The sequence below is a fragment of the Mya arenaria genome, chromosome 9, assembly GCF_026914265.1.
Source record: "Mya arenaria isolate MELC-2E11 chromosome 9, ASM2691426v1".
Taxonomy (NCBI): Eukaryota; Metazoa; Mollusca; class Bivalvia; order Myida; family Myidae; genus Mya; species Mya arenaria.
Genome location: NC_069130.1, coordinates 26,703,167 through 26,722,896, shown reverse-complemented (window position 1 = coordinate 26,722,896; position 19,730 = coordinate 26,703,167). Strand labels below are relative to the sequence as shown.

General features: G+C 35.4%; 1 protein-coding gene across 2 annotated transcripts; it reads left to right on the top strand.

Annotated features, from left to right (window-relative positions):
- The first annotated feature begins 123 nt into the window (after positions 1-123).
- Positions 124-10,259, top strand: LOC128203369 (uncharacterized). Of its 2 annotated transcripts, XM_052904770.1 has the most exons (7): positions 124-218; positions 1,241-1,348; positions 2,001-2,223; positions 2,720-2,872; positions 3,234-3,438; positions 4,378-4,398; positions 7,341-10,259. In XM_052904770.1, the coding sequence occupies exons 2-6, from the start codon at positions 1,241-1,243 to the stop codon at positions 4,391-4,393; spliced, it is 705 nt and encodes a 234-aa protein (XP_052760730.1). In that variant the 5' UTR covers positions 124-218; the 3' UTR covers positions 4,394-4,398; positions 7,341-10,259. The 2 variants fall into 2 exon arrangements, with proteins under 2 accessions (XP_052760730.1, XP_052760729.1); XM_052904769.1 differs by lacking the exon at positions 4,378-4,398.
- Positions 10,260-19,730: the final 9,471 nt, after the last annotated feature.

Genomic DNA, 19,730 nt, shown 5'->3' with positions numbered 1-19,730 from the left:
ATGTTCTCTAAACAGTATTTAAGTATTTTCTTAAACTGAAACCTATTTAATGAGAATCATTATAGAACATTATATTTTGTTAAAAAATGTTTAAGTGACATAACAAGCTTGCAAAAGATTTATTAAAATCGGACCATTGTCTCAGTTACTAACGAGACTATTATAGTTGTAGCAACAAAAGTAGTGGTTTCCGGTTTGTGGACGAAAATAAACACAAAGTAAGGTTTCTTTTTCAACAAGTAATGCAATTCATCACAAATAAGTTCAGTTCAATAAATAAGTTGCTTGGTTTATGCATGCTATGATATTCACAATTCTTTGTTTGGAATACAGTCTTTCATATAATAATATTCACTAATTGACAATTAAGAGGGCACCTGTTTCAATTAAAAGGACACGACCCCATATAAAGTGACACTAAATTTGTATTGAGAACTAAGTAGATGTCGTCACATTTGAATGAAATAATAATATAAGCATGCAAGAAAAAAAGCTCAACTGGCTGAATTTTTAATCAATATTTGAGCACATTAAGCTGCGCCAAATGTAGTTTCAGTATTAATGCCATATAGTTCTAACGTTTATATGTAATGTTTTGACTAAATAGAAACAAAATTGTATATTTACGTTCACTACAGACATTTCCAACAATCAATTATTTATTATTACATTGTACATATATACACATTTTCTGTTACATGTAACCAACAAAACAAAACAAGCTTATTTTACCCTAATTAAAGCCTCTTCTCTTACTCGGGCTATTTGAATTTGATTTTGTATATAATAAGAAAGTGTATATTTGAACCTAGGTAGGAAATGGTTCGAAGATGAAAGACATGTCATGAAAAATGAGCCTTAGAGCTGCTATGATGTGGTTTTCATTATTCAGTCACATTGCACTGTCAGCTCTGTTTCTTAACATGATATGTTTATAACAACATATGGCACGTACCTGAAACATGATCTGATTTCATTATTTTATAAAATATACGATTTTATGTTTTCAGAGCGTCTATCACAATGAAAATAACAGCGCCTGTTTTTGAGACACTCGTCTCACACAACTGATAGTCAATTGTGTGCATTGTTTTCTACCTGTATTAATGTTGGATGCCAACATAGTGCAACCTATTATGTTGTTATTCTAGATCTAGCTGCATAATTCGAATCCTTTTCAACGAAATAATACAAATGTAGCTATGTATTGTTCATTATAGTTCCATGATCTATTTTCTAGATGACGAACCGGATAGACCTCGGGATGGACATGATCACCAAACGTCCCCGCACCCCGCGGGATCCCTACACCACCCTCACAGACACACAGAAGAAAAACATTCAAAAGGTTTGTAGGCGTTCATTGACCTGAAATTAATTTCTGGATAGTTGATCGCAATGTCTCATTGGACACCCTGGTCCATGACAAGGCATTTTAGCGAACCGTACATGCTGAAACTGCAGGGCAATATGGACGAGGTCTTCGTGTTATACCCAAACTATGTTTTTCGTATTATAATTATTATAAACTCTCTCCAAATTGAAGATATAATGACTTTAGTAATGTACCACGTACCATAATAAATGCAATAAATGTTTGGATGGAAATGACCGTAAGTTAAATTTTTTAGAGTGCCATTCACTTACAAAGTATAGTCTTCCAAAAATGAAACGTCAACATGTTACAACACAGTCATGGAAGCCTCGATTAGGTCATAATCCAACCAATAAGCATTGGCAAACCTTGATATAAAAGGCAGGAAAACATTTCCAAAATATGAAGCGATTGGTTAAGTGGTACAAGTGCCCGACTCCTACCCAAGAGAACGTGAGTTCGAATTCCTCCAGGGGACGGTTCTGCGCCTCTCAAAATGGACAACAGTGCTGGTTTCTACCCAAAAATAGGACACGAAAGTGATTCCTAAGGTAAGCTTACACTTGTTTTCGCAAACGAACTAACGTATACTAGTTTAAACTGTATGTCAATGTCCTATTTCTAGAATCCCCAAGCGTTTTTCATGACAAGCCGCCAAGAACGACCGTACCCCGACAAGGGTTGGTACAGGGATCGGTACGCCACCAACACGAACCAGTACCTCCTGCGTGGCACCCCCACGTCAAACCCCTTCTGTTGGATCGACACGCAGTGGCAACGGGACCCACCAGCGCAATACAATACTGCCAGGCTGGGAGGGGCAGAGCGATGGGGACCCGACAGAGTTGGTACGATATGTTTTTTTTCGTCCTGATTATAGTCCGGTGTTGACCGATTTCTTTCGGAATGTGTGCTTAAAGTGCTGACTTCATACGCAATGAGAAGGAAATCCACGATTGAATAATGAGCTGCTATTCTCAATAGTACGTTTTATATTTAAATGTTACTCCCCTTAAAAGGTGAGTATGTATCCCGTTCGCCCATTTTTTTGGAGTGACGATACCTCCGTAATGAGGATGACGCCTCTTGTTTATAGTTGATACATTGACACACTGCAACTGACGATCGTTTTGTTTTCGGTTCTTCGTATATGGATAAAATGTTTTCATAGCAATTAGTGACAACCGTCCAGTTCAAGCCATGCAACTTTTTTCCAGTCCTTAACTCGCGCATTTTAGATCGTAAAAATGGTTCTATAATAAAGTAAACGATCATATTTCATCGGGACTATTTCATATTTTTAACAAACAGCACTAATTCTTACATGGATACTTCTTGTTTTAGGCGAAAGAACAAACCAGCATTTCAACAGACCCGAAGATCCGAAGCGCTTCACTAAGCCGGAAGTGTACCGACGACCACCGACGAACATAGCCGGCGATGTCTATCAAGACCACGGCCGGCCGACGGAAGGATATTTTGCACAAAGAAATCCAAGTATGGTTTAATTCCGAAAAATAACCATGGTCAAGTACATACTTATTGTGTTCCCTATATACACGTAATCATTTTTATCAGTTTTTTAACAGAAATCTCTGGTATTAAATTTTATTCTCGTCATCATATACTTTTATGCCCAATTCATGTTTAAAAAAAGTGGTTAGAGGGCCGATTCTTAACCGCATACCAAAAGCAATGTATGATACAATCTTTATGGTAATTGTTAAGACATACAAACTAGAACACATAATTCAATAATGTGATAAGGACATTACACTTTTAAAAGTATTTTCCATATACATAACCGTGTCAGGAGAGTTCGTCAATTTCACAATGCTGTTTACTCCTCTCTTTACAGATTCCCAAACGTGGTTTGGGTCAACAGTACCACTGAACAGAACGACAGTGTTACAAGATATCCGGCCTAAAACTATGGCCGAGTACTCTCAACTGCGGGAGGAGAAAGCGCGGGAAATGTTGCAGAGGAAACCAATGTGGCCAAACTATAGTGAATACACGGACCGGACGTTGATTGGCACGAGGGTTGAACCCACAATAAACACGTGAGTATTTGAGGTGTGGATAAACATCCTCGTGATATCAGCCCCGTGTTCAGTTAAGGCTAACAGTCGCTCGCGTTAGTAAATGTTAACAAACTGTTTTGTATTGTATCCGGCTGTTGCATCGCAGAGCATACATTGTAAGCGCGGGGAGTCAAAATCACAAACGTTAGCCGCAAACACCTTTACCGAACGCAGGGCAGTTCTTATTGCAAAACTTTTAAGCAGTGGGATAGGGTTTTGTTCTAAAAGCAAGCAGTCGTAAAGGTCTGTGTTTCAAAGTAAGCCATTATGAAGGTTGGTGTTTTATAAGTAAACAGTTGTTTAGATTTGTGTTTCAAAGTTATCCCGCTGTAACTTAATGGTTTAAAATAAGCAAGTTATAAAGTTTTTCTCCCAAAAGCTAACGCGTTGAAATTGTTATTCAAAGGTTTTAAGAATGTTAATTTGTACCATGTTGGAGTGTGTATTTCTTGCTTTCGTTTATACATTAACTCCCATATCGGAACTGTAAAATGAAGGAGGAAATTTAACCGTGCTATAACTACCAACGGTATTCACTTACTTTCGTCGCACGCTTGTTATTGAACATTGTCCTGAACAACATGCTGCAGAACAATTTAACCTCTCTCCCCACTACCCACGTTATTGAAAGTAAAGGCCTCCTGTATAATTTCAATAACTCGAGTTAAGAGTGCGGTATCGATTACTAGATTCACAAACTGACGCACTGAAAATTAGCTACCAATTGCCTTGTTTTTGAAGACATGTACGCCTTGTATCTTGTACCAATACGCCTTGTGTTGTATAAGGTGAAACAAAACATACTTAGAGCGTGTTAAAGCAGGGACAAGTATTGTGTATGAAATGTATATCATGTTCATTGTGTATGAGTCTGTTTGTCTGTATGTCTATAATCATATAATTTGAACTTCCATTTAGCCTCAGTGTTTACTGACGACCGTAAGTATTAGATATTGAACATTGTGAAGTAGCCAGCAGTCACCGATGCTTTGTTAGAACAATTCTTGATCTGGATTTTTGTTTGCATCTTCTTGACGGAGTCACTGTGAATACGCTCAGCAAATTTTCTAACGCAGCTACTTCGTTTCGGAATATTACTACAGGGTGTTGCGTAATAAATTGTTGCTGAGTCTATTGATATTTTAATTTGAAATAAGACTAAACGAAATTAATTTTCTTTTGATTAATTCTGTGCTGTTTTAATAAATATCGTCGGATATCAAATATAAACGATTAATAAAACATAGAGAAATGTATACCCCCTATATGATAAAGAAATGTTACATTTGAAACAAATTTTGTAAGGGGTTTATTATCATTTTAATAGATCATTCAAGATGCAAGCAAATTTATTCCATAAAATATATAGTTCTGTCACGATATGAAAGAATGCTCACAATTTAGTTATGTGCATATCATCACAGTACAGATATACGATACTCCGTACCACCTAAAACCTGCAACTCAATCGCCTTGGTTCCCTATATGATTACTGATATCATACGAGGGACAAAAATGAAATTGAAACTGTTTGCTTTGTTCTGTGTGTCGCCTTCATTTTTTACGCTATGGATATAAGATTTAGCACATTAAATGAAATATATCACTATTCTTGTGCGCACCTCATTATTTGCAATTCAGAAGTGTGTTTTTGTCCTTGCCCTTATAAACGTTTTTGCATATTTTATTATGATTTACGAATATACTCACACCCAACTATGCCAGCTACGCATTGCAAGTCGAATATTAATTGCTATTTCGCGTACGCATTTTCCTTATTTACAGTCAAAACCCGTTGGTTCCAACTGCAAGGTACCGGCGATAATAATTCGAGCCAAGAGGAAATGCTTATCTTCAGTAGAAATAAATCGGTCCTTTTCATCCAGTTCGAACCAACGAGCAAATCGAGCCAAGCGAGTTCGAACCAATGGGGTTAGATTCGAACTGTAGATTATTTCAACTGTCACTGTGTGCAATTCAACAGGAATTATAACACATGTTTTATTTCTTTTCTACTGTCATATTATTATATAGATTTGATTCGCTAAAATAGAACTACTATGGTGGCCACACATTTTTAGATTGCCTATTTATATTTTTAATTTATCAAAATAATGGGAGTATAACAGAAATGTAAGAATTTAAGTTATCGTTAAGTGATATAAATCGTTGTTTTAACGTATGACGTATTGTGCATTCAGTAAAAACTTGTCGAGAATAGTTTTATTCCAGGAAAAAAAGTAGTCATTAACGTTTAAGGGAGACTTGTGTCGCATTTGCTTTTACACAATTATGGTGTCAAACTAAGTGATAATTGCGCTATTAATCATTCTGATTACTGTTCGATAAATCAATGGATGACAGAAAACATTTGTTTCGCGCCCACTGAGAGAGCACGGGGTCATGTGACCACTATCACTCTTTGCTTGGTATGTTTATGGTCATCACTCTTTTAACGTTTCTGTATAAGGATTGTAAAGTAACCACGTGACCAGCCTCTATCATGGTATGAAAATGGTCATCACATTTAACGTTTCTGGATAAGGATTGTAAAGTAACCAGGTGACCAGCCTCTTTCACGGTATGTTTATGGTCATGACATGTTAAACTGGCCGTTTCTGTGTTAGGATGGTAAAGTAACCACGTGACCAGCCTCTATCATGGTATGTTTATGGTCAAGACATGTTAGACTGACCGTTTCTGTATTACGATTGTAATGTTACCACGTGACCAGCCTTACTGGTCATGGCAGTTGACACTGAACATTTTAGTTGAAGTATTGTGAAGTTACATGGTACTTCGTCCACAAATTGTCAATTATTGACTGAGCCTTTGTGATCACGAATGTGGCTTTTGAATCGGGGTGAAAAATACTGCTTATCTTTAAAGATTATGCCTGGGGTCGTTGTTTGTTTTAGACATTTCTTTGCAGTCAATGAACAGTTTCAATCAAACCGATCCTGATTTTAAGCCAGTATGTTTTTCGACGTAAAAGGTCAGGCTGTTGTGATATAGCCTTGGTGACGTCGTCTGGCAAAATATTGGCCATGATAAAACATGACGTTCAAGATATTCAAATGGAACTTGGTACACATGTTTCAAGAGACAAAACGCATATGTACATTAAGGTACATAACTCTGACTTTAATAATGTTGAGTTATGGACTGAAAAAAACAATAACAGACGAGCGTTGGCGGTCACTTCGCGGCACTCTTGTTCATTTAATGCTTCGGAATGATCTCTATCAGAGTGTGCATGATGAGGTTTTATATTCCTTCTGTACTATTTGTACCGAAACATACCGCGTGTTATAGACTATTTTAAAAAACCTGTACAGGAACACACACTTCGTACAGTCATTTAATAGGAATGAACTCCTGCGTTGGTGTCTATTTAGGCTTTTCGTGATTTTCTGACATTTTTAAACTGCAGTAATTCTTAGTTACTTTATGCGTGATCGTTGGTTTGGGTGACCCCCTTGATAAATCTGGAGAAACATCTGAATATGTTCAGGTTAAATGTCACTAAATGTTGTTCAGGCCATATGACTACAAAGCAGATGTTCATTCCTATCAAATGACTGTGACAATTATACGCACACCAAAAGAATGCGAATGGCACTCATAGTTTGATTAAGATTGTTTGTTAACAATAGAAGCAAGTGCGAAACTGTCAAAGACACCGGCTTTAACATTATTTAAAGTTTTAAAGATTATTAAGAATTACTTATAAATCTTATATAGATCAGAAAATAAAGACGAGGAATGTACGGTGAAACTTGAAATACAGCCACCACCTCGCCCCTAATGTTAGCGGTAGTTTCTCAATATATTCTGGACGAGTGACGCTATATAGTGTTTTTATTTGCTTTTCATTTTAGATTGACGACAAGGAAAAATAAACTCGCAGAAGCAGCATTATGGGCATGATGACGTCATTTCATTTTCTTGGATATATGATGACGTACCTCTTCAGCATTATCATGGAAACATAACACCTGAAATCAAGTCATATCGTCCCGAGGCCAAACGGTGTCGTTGAAAGATGTTCTTTCAAGACGTGTAGAACCGGAAATGAGATTTTTGTTGTTAATTTGGTCTTTTGCCTCATTTCTTAACTTGCAAATTAAATGACTGTGACACTAATTTCTTCAAACAATATATAGCAGACAAAAGGAACTCTTAAAATATATGAAATCATGTCGACGACATATTTTTTTTTTTTTGGTGGATTATATTCATGTAATAAAAAGTGATAGAATATTCTGTAAAGTTTGTTGGAAGCAAGCTTTTATTAACAAAATTCATGACTTTTTTCTGAAGCTGGAATCGTTAGTAGAAATATTAAGACCACGTAAGAAAACGGTATGGTTACTAATATGCGCTTTCATTACTTGTTATACATGTGTGTGTTTCAATTTCAATATGGACACCATTCTAGACATTTTACCGTGACGGCAGTGAAAACACACGAAGTACATATGCCATTGTTCACAAGTAAACCGGTTTAAATAGTAAAAGAAGTAGTAAATGCTTAAATCTAGAAACCGATCCATAATTATAGATTCGGCAATGTAGGAAGAATTATTTCTGTGTATCAAAGATTTCTTGTAGTACGAGATAACTGTAGAACGGTTATGAAAAAAATGGCATGCTCTCGCGCTTTTCATCTGTATCGGTAGCTTTACGATCATGTGTAGTTAAAGACATGCTCCGGCCCCAATTTGTCGAAACTTCTTAAAGCTGCACTCTCACAGATTGACTATTTTTACAACTTTTTATTATTTTTTTTTGTCTTGGGAAAGCAATCTTTTGCATAAATATTTGTAAACCAATGATATAAGATTGCTGACAAAAATCAGATCGTAGATTTCCATGTTTCCGTTCGAAAATTAATGTTTTATGGCTTAAACCGTTACTAACGGGTTAAGAAAAATGCATAAAACATCATTTTTTGAACTTAAATATAAAACTCTGCGAGCTATTGTTTTGTCAGCAGTCTTATATAACTGTTTTCCATGGATTGTCCCAAACATTGGTTCGTTCCAAGATAAAAAATAAAAAAAATTGTCAAAACGTTCAATCTTTGAGAGTGCATCTTTAAGCTTAACAGGCTTAAGTCGCTTATTTCAATTAGCCAAAATACATACTGAAAATGGATTTTGATAAGCGAAGAATGGTTTTTTGTGATTACCATTAACATAATTCCTATCTTAAGTAAAAAAGCCATTAAAGAAAAATATAATATGCAAATTGTTAAACAAGAAAAATAGTGAGCTTAGCTTAATCGTGTTATCAGGGACTAATAAGTTTCGATAAATTGGGGCCTAAAACTATATACAGTCGAACCCCGTTAGCTCGAACTCACAGGAACCCGCAAAAATACATTGAGCCTCGAAAAGATCGAGCCAAGCGGGAATGCTTACCTTCAGTTAAAGAATATAGGTCCTTTACATCTAGTTACAGCCAACGAAGAATTCGAGCCAAGCGATTTGGAGCCATCGGGGTTCGACTGTAGTTTTAAAAATATAATCAAAATTGAAAGTATTGTTGCAAAGACCTGTCACTCTCTCTTAAGCTAATTTCACCTATGTGTATATATGAAATATCTTTCCATACTTTGTTGTATATGTATATCTTGGCGGTGTGTAATATTGCCATTGATGAAAGTTTCTCTGTTAATTGCCCACTGCTATATCGGACAGTTATTTATTTCCAATACAACTACAAAACGACCGCCATTTTGTAGAAAGATTGCGTTATCTCCCTTCAATAATAATAATTTCATTTTCCATGTTCATTTATAAGTATTTCTATCATGATTTGATTGTTTCTTTAGATTCGTTTTAGATTATGTATATTACAAATATTGTTTTGTTTTTCTTTCGTGACCTTTGACACTGCCCTCTCATATACAAAACCATATCATTGATTCGTCCGTCGTGTGCTATTTCTGGATTTTAATACTTAACTGAAACGGTTAATAAGCCATTGTAGACTATTGTTTTCATGAACACAGTCGTATACAATGATGAACATATATAGTCTTGGTCATAAATCACATCAACACAATATAAACATCTAGTTGTAAAAAACTGGAAAAGTTATTAGCAGGTTATTTATTTCTGGCTAATTTGAACATTGAAATAATTTGATTGGACAACAGTTATTATTGGATAAATATTGACCACCCAATAAACGTTTTAGCAAACTGTAACCAAACCAAACCAGTTGTTTACAATTGGTTGCGGAATCATAAAGTGCTTACTTTGTTACTTTAAAGCTCCACTCTCACAGATATACCGTTTTTACAACTTTTTTATTTTTTTGTCTTGGAAAGAGCAAATTTTTGCGTCAATATCTGCAAACCAATCATAAAAGATTGCTGACAAAAGATCCGATCGCAGATTTACATATTTCTGTTCGAAAATTAATGTTTTATGGCTTAAACCGTGACTAACGGTTAAAGAATAATGCATAATACATCAACTTTTTATCTCAAATATAAAAACCTGCGATCTATTTATTTTTTTGTCGGCAGTCTTATATAACCGGTTCCCATGCATTTTCGCAGAAATTTGCTCGTTCCATGACAAAAAAAAGTTGTCAAAACGTTCAATCTGTGAGAGTGCAGCTTTAAGACGCATTTTTAAAAAACAACAATATATTTAAAGTTCATGTTTTTTAAATCGATCACATGACCTGTATACGGAATCCTTGAAATTGCGAAAGACAACACCAGGATATGTCTTTGTTAAATTACCGCATCGTTTTGATTGAATAATAAACATTGAACTCGTGACCTGTTTTTATATAATACAATGTTGCCGCGGTGAACTAACACCTCTTCCCAATATAAAAATGTAAGTGATATATCAAATACTTTTACTTGATATAAATGTCAGGAGAATTAATTACCACGGTAAACACAACATGACTTTACATATTTTACTTTTTATTTATGTATAAAATTATTCAACTCCTTATTGATATGTGAAATTTTAGTCATAAAGACGTTTTCCATAAATTAATCAATTTTGTTTTACGTGACAGTTCACAATGGGACGGTGATTTTGGCTGCGAAATGATACCAGCAGTTAGACAAAACGGTTTAAAATCCATTTATTAATAAAATAACTGTTAATTTCAAGACAGACTACATAGATATCGGTTTCACGTTCTCCTTTTCTTATTTGTCCAGCATTTTGTTAATACTCCATATTTCATTACAGAAATATTTGTACGAAATTTGACCATGACACTGAAACCGGAAACCACAGCAGTTTGAACTACATCAATGTCGTGCGTCCACTGGGCCAAATGTCGTTTATTTCGCATTTATCTTTACACTAGCCATAAGTAATCACCGGTGAACGAGGATTTCTTGTTAGCAACGCATATTTGAAATATATTTCGATTTAAACATAAACAGGTTTACGATTCATGCATAAATTTTAAGGCGAGATTTGTGATTTAAAAATCATTTATTACACGTGGACAGTCATCAATAACTTAATTTCACATAAAACTTTTCCCACGAACAATGATAAATAGGAAGAAAATCTAGTTCACAAGTGTGGGGTATGTTAGTACATACTGTCATTTGAGTGTTAAAGCTGCACTCTCACAGATATACCGTTTTTACAACTTTTTATTTTTTGTCTTGGAATGAGCCACTTTCTGCGTAAATATCTGCAAACCAGTCATATAAGACTGCTGACAAAAGATCAGATCGCAGATATTCATATTTCCGTTCGAAAATTTATGTTTTATGGCTAAAAGCGTTACTAACGGTTTAAGAAAGATGCATAAAACATCATTTTTTTGAACTTGAATATGAAAATCTGCGATCTGAATTTTTGTCAGCAGTCTTAAATCACTGGTTTCCATGCATTTTCGCATAAATTGGCTCGTTCAAAGACAAACAATAAAAAAGTTGTCAAAACTTTTAATCTGTGAGAGTGCAGCTTTAATAGAAAGTTGTTCATACATTATGGCCTCTTTTTATCATTCTTATTATGCTTATAGAGTAAATTCAATATTCCAGATGAAATTTCTAGGCATCTTTTACTGATTCCATGTTTACAACAAGTTGTTCATGTGAAATTTAAATTGAGATATTTCGTTTACTTTCATTAACAAACACCAAGCATTTTTATTAAACCAAGCCAAAAAATAAACACTAAACACTGTCTTTGAAATACAACAGGTCTGCGATAGAACATTCAAAACGCACCGTGTGTGACGATCAAATTCACAGCTATTTAAATTCATATGCAGACGTAACACAGCCTGCGTCAAAATGAATGTAAAAGCACAATGCACGAGAAGTACCTAATATTATCCCTATTATAGGAATATCACAATCATATTTTATGTTATACAATTATGTATTTTCAATAGAAACGAGCTCGGTACCATCCCCAAAACTGTTAAATGTCAGTTTCATCACACGACGCTTGCCTGCTTGCGTGTGGTCATCTATAAATGTGGACTAGATGAAATTTCACACCCATCACAATATAATTGTTCAGAGTTGATGAATCTGAATCGTTCATAAGTGTCGGGTATTTTTGATTCTCTCGCTGTGTCAGGTATAGTTTTCAATTTGGACACTTGTATGGTGTGCGTGAGAGTGTCCATAAAGCTTGTACAGAAATACAATACACATGATACATGCGCACACGAAATCTGGAGGACATGGAGATAGATGATGTTGTCTGAATAGGCATAAGCTTTTTTACAAATGAAACATGGCTGTGATCCGTTGCTGTCTCGTTTTTTTTAACAGTATTCATTTTGTACCACAGAATATGTTATGCCCCTTCGGAAAAATGAAAACAATGGTACATTCTGGGCGTTCTGAGGTGCTTTATTAAGTACTGGAAACTGGACAGTTTTAGGATCATGTAGTAGTACGCATACTGCAACTTTGCTTTTATTGATTTATTTTTTGTCAGATTCATGTGGATTCAGTCGCATACACGCGCCTTCACACACATATATATATTCAACATTACATATACAAGGGCACAATTGAAGAGAAAGCCAAAGGCTTATATGCAACCCTTTATCCTTGTTCCTGCCTCGTTGTCCGATCTCAACATAATTTACGACAGTTAGTACTTATTTTCAGCCAATGAAACAAAAATAGATTTTCATATAACATTTTAAATGAAAGTATAACTCTCACAACTATTTGTCTAAAATAATTGCGCCTGGCTAATACTCCACTGCTAAGGTTAAGCTGTTTGTTTAGTTTTTGGAGACTATTTGACATTTTGTATCGGCAAAGAGTGGACACTTTAAAAAGAATATCAGAACTCTGTGAACGACAAAATATCTGAATCCGCTCTTAAAGGATGAATAAGACGGATATTTTAAAGAGATACAATTTTTATATGCATTTTGGTGGATTATAGAGATGTTTCAGTGAAAAAATGATGTTCCATTGTTTCAAACAGTAAAAAAATATTTCATATTTTTTCATTTTTGTTTCGCATCTAAGCCGCTAGGCCGGTAACTTCGTGTACATGTTATTCGCACAGGACACAAATTCAACGACTGAAATGACATTACGTTCGAATACAGTTTGGTGCACCTTTCTGAAAAATAACATTGCACTATCATGTAATATCCTTTTTAAGCATGTAATAAAAAGAACAAGAGCTGTCGTTGGGCAGCGCGCATGGCTATGCACCGCTATGTCTCAGAAATGAATGCATTAATGATTTAATATGTGTCTGTCAAAAGCAATAAAAAGGTCGATTAAGTAAAAGTGACCTTGACCTTGACCATAGGGTCCACAAACGCTCTCACTTGAAAGGTCTACATAAACTCTTTCCTTATACCAAGTTTTCAACCCTAACTAAATTTATTCAGTACTTAACATTATTTTATTTTTAGTGACATTGACCTTGACTATGACTTTCGGAGCCCCAAACATAATTGCATGAAAGGTCTCCATGAACTCTTCCTTTACGCCAAATTTGGTCGCAAATTATCAACTCTTAAGTTATTTAGTACCAACCATTTCTAGTAACAGTGACCTTGACGTTGACCAATAGGAACCACAAAATTCGATGAAATGTCTCCATAAAATCTTCCTTATACCAAGGTCAGTGACTATATGTCAAACCCAACTTAAATTATTCAAAACCATGATAGGTGATTTGTACGTTGCCCGCCCACCGGCCCACCCGAACAACGACATCCGTTACTGTATAAACCAGTTTCCACTGTGTGAAAAACTGGTTAAAATATAAACAAGAGGGCCCAAGATGGCCCTAAATCGCTCACTTGAATAAAACTTTGTGCTACAGACTTGTTGATAATAAAAGGGCAATAACAGGGATTTGGCTTTGGCTTCTCTGATGTATCATGCCATTTACATTCTCACGAAATTTTGTGATGATTGGACAAATGCTTAAAAAGTTATTGATAGGACAAGAGCAATTTTAGGTAATTTATATAATTAAAGCTCAATAGCTCTCGGGTAACTACAGCAAGTTTGCTAATTATCAAACACATTCATACACATTCTGACCAAATTTGGTCTGCCCTTCCATACACCATAGGTGGAACTATTATTTGTCCAGTTTTTTAAACATGCGTGTAAAAACATGACAAATATGTATCTTTTTAAAGAGATACAAAGGGCAATTACTCTTACAATATTTAGCTTGGATTCATAAAACTCGTCACAAAAAATCACAATTTACTGTGAATAAGTTCATGAAGTTTGAAGTTGGTACCTTCAATGATTTTAAAACAATAAAATGACCATAGAAAAAATAAATGACCCATATCCGAACTTGACTTAAAAATTATCACAACAACCTTTCTGACAAATTTCCAGGATATTTGGGCTGAAAATGTTACCTCTAGTGTTCACAAGGTTTTTCCATATTTGGGCTCTGTAACATAGTTTTTGATCGCAGATGACCCATATTCGAACTCGTCCGAATAATTACTGGGACAAACATCCTGACCAAGTAATGTGACAATTGAGGCAAAATTGTGACCACTAGAGTGTCAACAAACTAAGTGTGAACGGACGACGGACGACAGACGACGGACATTCATCGATCCTAATAGCTCACTCTCAGCCAACGGCTAAGGTGAGCTCAAAATTGCTTGTAAAAGCAATAAAAGAATATAATAAAATAAAGAAGTCAATCAAGGGCCATTATTTATATTAAGGGAACTTAATTAGGAGTTATGTAGTCTAATTGTGTGGCGGGTACTGTTATTAATGTGAAGGCCATTGAATGTACAGTTTTTGACATCCGAGTTAAAACCTAAAGTGGCCCAAAATCTATAACTAAACCCCTTTTAAGTCAATCAAGGACCACAATTTGCATTTAGGATAATAGGAGTTATGTATTAAGTCAATTGAATTAATAAGTAACTAGTGGAGATTCCAACTTGCCCTAAAACTTAAACCGGACACAATGTGCCTTAAAACTTTAATCTTATTTCCTTAGTCGATCAGGGGACATAAGTTGTATTTAGTATAATATGGAGTTATGCTACATTATTAGATTTGCTCGTATTTTTATGATGTAATCCTTGGTAAAAATTTAAACTGGACGGAATTTTGTAGAACGATGTGAACCATGTGAGAACCCATTTGAAGTCACGTGATTCCCCACCCTGTACTTTAAGCGGTGAAAGAAAGGTAACTCGTTATTTTCTTTCTATTTGATCATACTAGATAGAATACAACCTACATTTTTAGCCAACGAAATTGCAGATTCGCAATAATTAAGTCTAGGCATAATCATTAAACTCACTTCACCCATTCTTAATCATTAAGATTTTACTTCATGTCATCTTACTATTACTGAGAGCTTTTACATTTACTAAGTACAGATACAGAAGGTACATAATTAAACACATGTATTATTTGCACTGTTCACTTTATATGACATCCTCTTATCACAGTGAAAAAGTAATGGATTGTCGGTGATAACCATGTTATTACTGCCTTTTTAACACGATGTCATATTTATTGATTATTTTATCGATAGTCAAGTAATATACTCCATAAATCGTCAGCCTTTTAGCTGATTGATTTAATCAGAAAACCATGAAATGCTTCTATCAGTTTCTTCTCACGTTATAAACAATAAAAACAGAAGAAAACGAGACAACTCGTTAGTTGAATAAAAATCTTTAAAGTTGCACTCTCACAGATTTACCGTTTTTACAACTTTTTTTGCGTAAATATCTGCAAACCAATGATAAAAGATTGCTGACAAAATATTAGATAGCAGATTTTCATATTTCAGTTCGAAAACTTACAATGTATGTTTTATGGCTGAAAGCGTTACAAACGGTTTAAAAAAATGCATAAAACATCAAATTTACAACTTCAATTGAAAAACATGTGACTTATTTTTTTGTCAGCAGTCTTATATGAATGGTTAACATGCTATTTCGCATAAATTGGCTCGTTGAAAGACAAAGAATAAAACAATAAAAGTTGTCAAAATGTTTAATCTGTGAGAGTGCAGCAGATTGAACGTTTTGAAAACTTTTTTTATTTTGTGTCTTCGAACGAGCCATTTCTTTGCAAAAATGCATGGAAACCAATGATAAAAGACTGCTGACAAAAGAATAGATCGCAGGTTTTTGTATTTAAGTTCAAACAATTATGTTTTATGCATTTTTCTTACACCGTTAGTAACGGGTTAAGCCATAAAACATTAATTTTCGAACAAAAATATGACAATTTGCGATCTGGTTTTTTGTGAGCAATCCGTTATCATTGGTTTGCAGATATTTACGCAAAAAATGCTTTTCCGAAACAAAAAATAGAATAAGTTGTTAAAACGGTATAAATGTGAGAGTTGCTTTATCTTTCCGATACATTAAAGAATTGACATGACACGACGTCTTTATAAAAGCACTTATGTATATCTGTTTTAATCAATAAGTATATATGGTTTGATTTTTATGTGTACTAGTAGTTATATAAAATCGTCGAGCTAAACAATATTGTGTTTCCTTCACTTTTGCTAAAATATCGACCTTAAAGAAACTCGCTCATGGTTTGTAAAATGCACTTTTATAAATTACGAAATAAAGTGTGGCAAATCATAAAGATTAAAAAGATTAAAACAAAAACATAAAAGCACAAGTCCCGGTGGCCGTGTGGTATAGCCGGCTGTTTCCATTTGTTTCTTGACTTTACCGGCGTTGGTTCGAGCCCCACTAAAACCATTTTTTTTATTCTATAACTGTATTGTTTCTGCAATATCGATATCATAGAGTTAAATAATGATAAAATAAGTGTTTTAGACTCATTACCGGGAAAACTAATATTTGGTCCAAAAACATGAGCGAGTCACTGTAATACACTCGATAACATCCTTATAATAATGTTTACATAATTAATTAGGCCATTCCTTATTTTTATACATATTCAAAACAGAAATTTAATTTGCCATTGTTTGGTTTAATATTTTTATCATCCTGAGAAAAATACCCTATTTATTTAAAAGAAACATTGACAAGATACACTGTGACATATGTTCTGTAAACCATAGTCCGCTCTAATCTCTGTAGGTCGTCAAAATTTGGTGTTTGTCAGTCGATATACGTAAAATAAATGAACAGAAAATCCTTCTTTGTCCTTAGCTCGTACAAAAATGCAAAAACTAAGCTTTTGCTACCTTTCTCTACTGACATATAATTCGTTTAACAAGTAAGTCTCAGTGGGTTGAAGAAATTACTGACTGAAATATATTCTATGAAACTAGTTTTGGAGCACTTGTTCATGTACAGTTAACAGTTAATGGACAGAACGTTTGAAAAATTTCGATTGTCATTGGTCAACACAAATTCGATTTTATTTTTGTTAGAGTCCTATTTTGACGATCTACAGAAAAAGAGCGGGTTGCAGGCCTAGGAATGCCCGTCCTATTTTCTGTAGATCGCTAAAATTGAACTTTGTCATATACATATTATCAGTTGCATAACTTAAGTCAGCTGATAAAAAGTTGTGGTCATTCATGAGTACACAAGAGTTTCTTGGAGTATCTTATATAAAAGTTTGTGTCTCTAAAATACAACTTGGGATCTCTCAAGTGTGAACTTAGATACTAGTTGGGATCCCTCAAGTGCTAATTTATATACTAGTTGGGATCTCCCAAGTGTGAACTTATATACTAGTTGTCAGGGGCGTAGCTTGACGAAAATATATGTGTAGGCCACGTTTTAGGGAGCCCGGGGACATGCCCCCCCACCCCCGGAAATTTTGCTTAGCTAGGTAATTGTAGGTGCGTTTTGGCGTATATTTCGTTATTGTAAAAACATTAAACAGAGCAACGAAATCATTATGTTTTACCTTAAATTAATTTTGTACGTAGCTACCGGCATTTTCGCGACGCAAACGCATTGATGACGCGGTCAACATCTATGATCATGCTCTTGTGGCTGTGGATTAGGGCCAAGGATGACAACCTGTCGCTTTTCATTGTCGTTTGCAGGAAGTTTTTTATTCGTTTAAGTTCACTAAACGACCTTTCATAAGAGGCTGATGTAGGTGGCATAGTAAGAAGAACCTCGAATATTGTAAATATGCTAGGATACAGGTCCTTGTTGGTCTGCTTCGTGGTCTCTTGTAGTCTAGATAAACTTGCGGCTGTGATGCTCCATCTCACATTCCATTCTGTTTAAAATGTGTCAAATGTTTCGTGGCGATCAGGGGCCTAAGCAGCATAAATTGATGGCAGCATGTCGTCCTGTAGAAATTCCAGTTTTGAAGGCAATAAATGTTGTGCACTGTATCTGTCTTTGAAGACATTGTACAAGGTTAATCTGAAGTAGTCAGATGGTGTTTGCACCTCAAGATTTGCTCTATTTTGGTGTCGACAAACTCTTCTTGGCATTGATGGTTGAATGTCGAAGCCTGATCTTATATCCGTTGCTTTCATGTACAGTCCATTCTATACATCAGGATCAGCCCTCCAGTCATTGCACAATTTAACAATGACGTTTGTTTCTTCAAAAGCGTGTAGTAGATCATTGCCTTCCTTCTGAAGAAGATTTGTCAGGTTCACGGAAGTACCCAATGTGTTGCGCCACTACCAGTGTGATTATGAATTCAAAGCGCAGTACAGCGGACAAATACTAGCCGGCCTTCTCATCTCCGTCTTCATTAAAAGTTTCAAGTGCGCGGACCACTACGGAGAACGCATTTTGGAACGTTTCGAGTGCGTCCGCACGACTGAACCATCGTGTCTCACATAACGAGCGAAGCTTAGTGAGCCGGTTTATATCCTCTTTCGTTGCGATTTCTCTAGAAAGCTCATCCTGAAACGCTGCTAGACGATTTGCTGAAAAATTGAACAAAAATCCAATGTCCTGAACTGTGTCCATCAATGTTCGGACACTCGGGTGGAAACTGGTACTGGAGGCATGATTGCCAAGTTCCTTCTAGCAGTTGTTGTTTGGTATTTTCTATCTATTGAAGTCAAAGTGAGACTATCGAAATCAGGATACGTAAGACTATGTTTGGCAATATTGGCGCCAGACCGTTTACAATTTCAATATAGCGCTCGCAAACTTTTACCAAGCCGATTGGAAATGTTTAATGTAAGGCGTCAACGTGCAGACTACTGGTATGCAACTTTCGATAAATTATATACGAAACATTGATGTCGCGTGAAAATGTACTTTAGAGCAAAGGAAAACGATATATTTGAAATACCAGGTTTCCTATATATTAAAGCGCATTTGTCGGAATTTCATCTTTTAGCCCCTCACCCTCTTATGCCTTCAGTTTTTATTGCAGATTTGGCATTTTTATTTTTTCGGTTTTTCTAAAAAATGTGTAGGCCGCGGCCTACACGGCCTATAGGAAGCTACGCCACTGGACTTGGGAACTCTCAAGTGTGAACTTATATATTAGTTTGGATCCCTCAAGTGTTAATTTATATACTTGTTGAGATCTCTCAAGAGTGTGAACTTATATACTAGTTGGGATCCATTAAGTGGGAACAAACTTATATACGTGCTTGGATCTCTCCAGTGTGAACTTAGATACTGCATTAGATCCCTCAAGTGAGAGCTTATATACAAGATCCCCTTAAGTGTGAAGTTAGATACTAGTTGGGATCTCTCAAGTGTGAACTTATGTACTAGTTGGGATCCCTCAAGTGAGAACTTGTATTCAAGATCCCATCAAGTGTGAACTTATATACTAGTTGGGATCCCTCAAGTGCGAACTTGTATTCAATATCCCATCAAGTGTGAACCTAGAT